General features: G+C 34.0%; 1 protein-coding gene and 1 long non-coding RNA gene across 2 annotated transcripts; both read left to right on the top strand.

Moving 5' to 3' along the window:
• Positions 1,548–3,708, top strand: LOC104783287. The gene is made up of 2 exons (XR_767222.1): positions 1,548–1,739; positions 2,294–3,708. It is a non-coding gene; the product is annotated as an uncharacterized LOC104783287 (long non-coding RNA).
• Positions 5,164–7,910, top strand: LOC104784450 (ABC transporter B family member 4-like; the record flags this gene model as incomplete). Its single annotated transcript, XM_019244274.1, has 7 exons — positions 5,164–5,320; positions 5,710–6,061; positions 6,154–6,208; positions 6,305–6,480; positions 6,568–6,789; positions 6,866–7,104; positions 7,199–7,910. Coding segments are annotated over exons 2-7 (1,722 nt in total), but the record flags the coding sequence as incomplete, so codon positions are not given.

The raw sequence follows: 7,911 nt of genomic DNA, 5'->3' as shown, positions 1-7,911 counted from the left end.
AAAAAAAAAAAAAAAAAAAAAAAAAAAAAAAAAAAAAAAAAAAAAAAAAAAAAAAAAAAAAAAAAAAAAAAAAAACTTAACCAATAAAATAGTGACACATGTCGGGTCTCTGTGAACTAAAAGGGTCTCGGCAGAGACCTGTGTCTCATAAAAATTATGATTAAAACTTTTTTTTTATGTGCAATGAGATTGCTCTAACAGAATAAAAGTTTCGAACTTTCTCCTTTCAGTTCAAAGATGGGTTTAAAAGTTTGCGTCGCATCTTTGCATTCTTTTATGTCACTAGGCCCATCACCCATGGGCTAATAATGGCTTTAGTCAGCAGATAAAAAGTTTGTTGGTTGGGTCCGTTTCCAAATTCAACAAGATCCATAGATTCGGGTTTCCGGGGCGGGTCAAGATTGATTTTTATAGTTTCAAACATTGTACTGTACGTAAAAAGGAATAAGGATTTATAGCTAGCTAGGTGTGTATTTGATTAATAATTTACGTAACGCCGGGAATTTAGGCCTATTTGACACGTAACCCGATTCTCCAAAAGATTTAGTGGGAATCGAACACCTTTCAAAAAAATTTTCCTCCGGATTAAAAAAAGTCAAATTTCTTGTTGAACTGTGTGTGATAAAGACCCAATCAAGTGAATTAGTGAATTCAATTAGTGTCACCTAATAGATTTCTTAAACTAAATATAAATAATATGGAAGGATAATGTTTTTTTAATTTGTCCATTTGTAAAGGTTGGTGTGTTTAAACCTTGACTATACTCTCGCTTGTAAAACTACATAAATAAAGGATAAATCTTTTTTTTTTTGAACATATTCCAAAACCACTAATCATCAAGACTAGAGAAAGAAAAGAAAAAACTAAGAAAAAAATGATGATAAAAGGAATAAATCCTCGATGAATTTAAAATATTCTTAAGAATAAAAGATATAATATACTTGGATTATATACAAAGGTTTTAATAAAGCAAAAAGAAAAGAATTGAATGAATAGAGTAGAAAAATGTTTAATTTCTCTGGCTTGTTTACCATTAAAATGTTAGATTAATGTTCCAACGTTCGGTTTGATTTGACTTCAGAGTAGAAAAATACGAACGTTGTGAAAACGGTAACAAATCTTACCGTTTGAATCTAATTATTTTTTTGAAAATATTCCAAAAACCACTAATCATCAAGAATATTCTTAAGAATAAATATATAATATACTTGGATTATAGTACAAAAATAAAAGAAAAGCAAACAGAGAAAAGTTGAATGAATAATGCGGTTTACGCTTCCCCATATTTTCCAACGTTCGGTTTGATTTAACTTTTGAAGTAGTAAAATATGAAGTTATTAACGTTGTGAATGTGTTACCGTTGGAATCTAATATTTTTTTATTAACAAAAGTAGTAAAATATGAACGTTGTGAAAGTGTGAAACGTTAACATTGTTTACCGTTGCAATCTAATATTTTTTATTACAGAACTTCAGATAATGACTCTCTCTCTAGTCTCTATAAATACTCCTTCTCCTTTCTTGGGTCAGAAATCTGAATCCTCCTTTTATACTTGGTTTCATTTTCTTACAAATGTCGAGTACTACAATCTGTTTTCATCTCTTTAGTTCTCTTCTTCCACGCTGTTGGAGTCCTTACTCAATCTATCTAAGATCAAAAATGCTTTGGGACTGTTGGAGTCCTCACTATTTATATTTCTAGCCGAGAGAAACAAGCATAAAGCTTCATCTTCTTACAAGGTAAAATACTCTCGTCTTAATTCCTCTAGCTTGTTTAACCGTTCTTCATCTTTAAATCATCTTGTATGTATGGAGTTGATCGTAAAATTTAAAGGCTCTGTTTTTAATCCATTTTGTATGTATATTGCTGGCTTAACTTTAACGATGTGGACAGTAAACTTAATCTATAGCCATATTATCTGTCTTATAAACTGAAAATTATAGTTAGATACATTTATATATGTTCTGTCTAGGAAAATATAGAATGAGGTTATTATTTTTTATGAAAAACAAAGAAAGGGGATGTTGCCTTTTAAAATGCTTTAGATATTTGTGTTAAATATGCATGTCGAATTTTTAGCCATATGATCTGCCTCATAAACTGAAAATTCTAGTTAGATATATTTATATATGTTCTGTCTAGGAAGATATATAGAATGAGGTTATTATTTTTTATGAAATACAAAGAAAGGAGATGTTGCCTATTAAAATGTTTTAGATATTTGTGTTAAATATGCATGTTGGAAAAAACCGATTGTAATGAAGATTGATTTTGGGTTTAATTAATTTTGCAGAGGGTTGAAGAAGGAGAACAAGAATGCCTTGGGACTGTGTGGCGTTTTTCCATCAAGCTTTGCCAGACTTTGTTGGAAATTGACTAGACTGTGCGTGCAGCAATATTTGTATTTTTTTTTCTTTCCTGATAAAGATACTATGCAGTGTGTGTGCAATGTATAGATGAATGCTAGGCATAGATGTATAGGGTGTGAATGGTAGAGATGAATGTTAGGCATATGCGAATTGTATAGATGAATGTTAGGGTGTGAATGGTATAGATGAATGTCAGGATGTGAATGGTATGGATGAATGCTAGGGTGTGAATGGTATAGATAAATGTTAGGATGTGAATGGTATAGATGAATGTTAGGCATATGCGAATCGTATAGATGAGAATGTTAAGGTGTGAATGGTATTATAGATGAATGTTAGGCATAGATGTTTGAATAGGCGCGTGAATGTGAGCGTAGAACGTGAGGCAAATAAGTGGAACGAGGGACAAAAATGAAAGAAACAATCGCTAGACAAAACACAAAAAGCAAACAAAAAAAATCGCAAAGTCTAAAAGCGTTGGAAACACGCCAATCGCTAGTCGAAACTAATTCCCAAACAAGGTCGAAAAACATGAAACTGAAAGAAAATAACGTAAATAGTCAAAGTCCGAACATCGCTAGTCGAAACAATGTCAAGATATGTTACGAAACTGTCGAACACACAGATTAATGTTTCGTCGAAACACCCAAAAAAAAAACTCAAGACAAAACGTAAGCGTCTCGAAGTCTTGAAAAAACAAAATGGCAAACCGATCGATCAAAAGGAAAACTCGCTAGTCTTGAAGCAAACCGATCAAAGACATCAAAGAATAGGAGTTAAAAGAGATTTGTTGGACTTCAATGTTCCCAACCAAAACTTTCTCAAGTTGTTCAAAAACAAACAGTCCAATTCAAAAAGCTCCTTAGGGAAAACCTTAGGCACATCTTCAAAAACATCCACATCCAAACCAGCACCACCAATCTCACCTTCTCTCAAGCATCTCACCATTTCCTCATCGATTTAGCTTAGCCCCACGAGCGACGTTGACGATCGCTCCTTGTTTCCCCTTGCTTCCCCAGAGCAGAAAGAACGTCCATGTAGGTAAGGAACAGATAGTTTTCTAGTTTTCCGTTTCCGTTTCTTGGGGCTGCCAATGAGCCTATCGAGCCGATTGGCGTTGGAAATGCGCCGGAAAACGTCTATGAGTAAACTGACGGCAATATCTGACATCTTGACGGAGAAGCTCTAGCACACTCAGATATGTCAACGCCTAATCAAACATGTTTACGTCAAACACTTTTTTTTTTCCCTAAAATCTTCTTTTTCCTTGCTTGTTAATTTGTTTTGTTTTTTGTATTTTTAATTAATTCTAAAACTGCTTAAAAGTTGATTTCATTTATTTGATTAGACAATTTACACACACAAAAAAATAGCATAGATGGACATCGGCAGAAAAAAGAAAAAAAAAACATAGATAAAAAAAAAAACTTTTTAAATCAATTTTTCCATAAAGCAAGTACATAAATTTGTTTTTAAAAAGCTGATTAGCGCCTAACACGATAGTATAAATGGTGTAGTCATTGTTGCATCAATGTTTGGAATAATATTGCAAGTAGTAGTTATTTTTTGTCTTTCTTAGAAAAGTAATATTGATAACCGTATTCCCTAAGTAGTAATAATTCTTACTAGAAAAGTATTTGATATATGTATTAATAATGTATACGTGGGTAGATGATAGTATATATAGTAGTAGATAGAAAAATCAAATATGTCAGGAATGACGTCAGGATAGTTATAGTGGTTAGACTTTTCTTAGATATAGATTCATTGATTCTGAAAATGCGCGCAGGAGAAGTAATGCGATACCATTCTTCTTCTTCTTTGACTTCCTGGAAAATACAAAGAAAGGTCCTCTTTTTTTTTGTTCTCATGTTTTGACTTTCTTTATTTCCTCTCGATCGACTATTAATGTTTTCTTGCTCCTAAGTCGTAAAGTATAAATCTGCCTTCACGTGGTTCCAACCTAGGATGATGGTATTACTCGTACTGCAATTATGTTAGAATAGTACTAGTGGCATCTACATTTATTTATGTGAGTTAGATCTTAACTCAAAATAATACATTGCATTAAACGCATGTATATGCTATAAGCCTATAACATCCGTTGGCAAAACGCAACAATATGATAACAATAGTGAAAAAAATGAGATTTTGCACTTGTCAATTTGTTCACAACTAATGCGAACGTGAAAGTCAACTAAAGCGATTGGTACTGATTAATATAGTATTAGTTTTATATACGCAAAAGCATGCACGCATAATCATAATTCGAGTTTTTAATAATAGAAAACTGAACTAGGACAAATGGAGAAGCTGCTAAAAACATAGCTAAATTAGTTTTACTACAGATCAGTTTTTAATACTAATAAGTAAAGGTGAAACGAAGGAGATTATAATACTCATGCGGCCCTTCCGTATCAAAACTTTATGCTAAAATCAAACAAAAAGAGTTGAAGAAAACAGCTAAGACTACTAGTCGTTATACGATCAATTCGTCTTTTTGATTTTGCATTATTTTCAGACAAGAATGGACAGAGAAAATAATTTAAAATTAAGACAAGAATAAGATATCTTACGTATCGCATTTTTTTGAAATATATATAAATAATTAAAATCATACAATATTTTGTTTTTTAGGCTTCACATAATCTATCATATTAGATACATAAGACAATATCTATTAATTTCCACATATTAAAAATAACATTTTCTCTTTTTCTTGAATAAGTCACGGCTTGTTCGTCAAGAAATAAACAAAGCATATATAAACCTCGCATGAGTCTTTACAAAAACTTCACTTACAAATTATATATAAAAAAATATATATATGTAAGCATCTCTCTCTGCACATTTTTCAACTGCTTCTTATACGACAGATCATCACACCACACACCAAGAAGTCGCTAAATCCTTTGTCTCACTTTTGCAGCTTCTTCTTGATCCTTTTCCAGGTACATAATTATATTCTCTGCTTTATCTTTCCACTGAAAAAACTCTGTACTTAATGGTTCTAGAATCTGTCTGCACCGAAACTTATGTGCTGCCTTTATGTAATTGACGGATCTTGCGTCAGGTTTCATCATTTTTTTCTTTTCTTGAAAACATAAATAAAAGGATTTAGATATAATAATAATACGAAAACAGATCTTTAGGGTGTTTTCATGGTTGGTGAAGACTGATCTTGAATCAAAAGGAAACTTTTCACTCTCTTAAGTCTTTGTTTTGTCAGATCATGAGACTCTCATGTATGTTGCCTATTTATTATCTTGAAGATCATCTCAACTCGTAGATTTATACACTTATTTATTATATCTCTTCTCTGTTGTTTTAAATGCTTTAGGAACGAACATAAGGCACCTGGTGGTGAAAATCTAATGGCTTCAGAGAGCGGCGTAAACGGTGATTCAAATATAGTAGAAGAGGTTTCTGAAACCAAACGAGAAAGCAAAGTAGAAGGAGAAGCTATGAAAACAGAGGAGAAGAACAAGGAAGACCATGATGAGAAAACCAAGACGGTGCCGTTTTACAAGCTCTTTGCTTTTGCAGATTCCTTTGATTTCCTCTTGATGCTCCTCGGGACGCTTGGATCTATCGGAAATGGTCTCGGCTTCCCTATTATGACCTTACTGTTCGGAGACCTTGTAGATGCTTTTGGACAGAATCAGACTAATACAACCGACAAAGTCTCCAAAGTAAATCAAACTCCTGTTTGTTTCTTGTCTTTAGTTAAGTTTGATTTTCAAGATTTAACATGCTAAACTATAGTTTCTTGATTCACTCACAGATTGCTCTGAAGTTTGTATATCTTGGAATCGGTACTTTTGTGGCTGCTTTTCTCCGTAAGTTGTTTTATTGGAGATCTTAACAAAGATTTTAAAACTTTTGCATAAAGATTTCAAGAAAACTAAACGTTTTTGATGTCTTTGAATATTCAGAATTGTCTGGTTGGATGATATCGGGAGAGAGACAAGCCGCGAGAATAAGGAGTTTGTATCTTAAAACTATCTTAAGACAAGATATCACCTTTTTCGACATCGATACAAATACAGGAGAAGTCGTTGGAAGAATGTCCGGTGACACTGTGCTAATCCAAGATGCCATGGGAGAGAAGGTGTAGCTACTTTAAAAAATGTCGTTATAAAGTTTCAAACGTCTTTACTATTATAAAGTTTCAACAAACTTGTTTTGTTTGTGTCAGGTGGGGAAAGCTATACAACTTGTATCAACGTTTGTGGGAGGCTTTGTGATAGCTTTCATTAGAGGATGGCTTCTAACTTTGGTCATGTTATCTTCAATTCCTCTTCTTGTAATGTCTGGTGCACTTCTTGCTATCGTCATTGCTAAAACAGCTTCTCGTGGACAAACTGCTTACGCTAAAGCTGCGGTTGTAGTTGAACAAACAATTGGTTCTATACGAACGGTAATTAATCTTACTTACTGAAGCCAAAAGGAACAAAACCACAGAGACTTAGGTTCTTTTTTTTTTTTTTGTACAGGTTGCTTCGTTTACTGGAGAGAAACAAGCTATAAGCAATTACAATAAACATCTTGTCTCTGCTTATAAAGCAGGAGTTATTGAAGGTGGTTCAACTGGATTGGGACTAGGAACACTCTTTCTTGTTATCTTTTGTAGTTACGCTTTAGCGGTATGGTATGGAGGGAAGTTAATACTAGAAAAAGGGTACACAGGAGGACAAGTTCTCAATGTCATCATCTCTGTTTTAACTGGATCCATGTAAGTACATCTACTCTTTCAACAATGCGTCTTTTGTGTGTGTTTAACTCCTCTAGAGACCTAATATTGAGGTTTGTTTTATTCTCTTCCTTAGGTCGTTAGGTCAAGCATCGCCTTGCTTAAGCGCGTTCGCAGCTGGACAAGCTGCTGCTTACAAGATGTTTGAGACAATTGAGAGGAAACCTGACATAGATTCTTATAGTACAGATGGTAAAGTGTTGGATGACATTAAGGGAGATATTGAGCTTAAAGATGTTTACTTTACGTATCCGGCTAGATCCGACGAGCAAATATTCCGTGGCTTTTCGCTGTTTGTCTCGAGTGGTTCAACGGTTGCTTTAGTTGGACAGAGTGGTAGCGGGAAATCTACAGTTGTGAGTCTAATTGAGAGGTTTTATGATCCGCAAGCCGGTGAAGTTCTCATAGATGGGATTAACTTAAAAGAGTTTCAGCTAAGATGGATCAGAAGCAAGATTGGACTTGTGAGTCAAGAGCCAGTTTTGTTCACTGCAAGCATCAAGGACAACATTGCTTACGGCAAAGAAGATGCGACGATTGAAGAGATTAAAGCGGCTGCAGAGCTAGCAAACGCATCTAAATTTGTGGATAAGCTTCCACAGGGTTTGGATACAATGGTGGGAGAACACGGGACTCAGCTTTCAGGTGGACAAAAACAGAGAATCGCTGTGGCTAGAGCGATTTTAAAAGATCCAAGAATCTTGCTTTTGGATGAAGCTACAAGTGCACTTGATGCAGAATCTGAAAGAGTGGTTCAAGAAGCACTTGACAGAATCATGGTTAACCGGA

The sequence above is a fragment of the Camelina sativa genome, chromosome 4 (assembly GCF_000633955.1).
Source record: "Camelina sativa cultivar DH55 chromosome 4, Cs, whole genome shotgun sequence".
In the NCBI taxonomy this organism is placed as follows: domain Eukaryota; kingdom Viridiplantae; phylum Streptophyta; class Magnoliopsida; order Brassicales; family Brassicaceae; genus Camelina; species Camelina sativa.
Note: the sequence above shows the minus strand (reverse complement) of the source record. Positions and strands in the feature narration are given on the sequence as shown.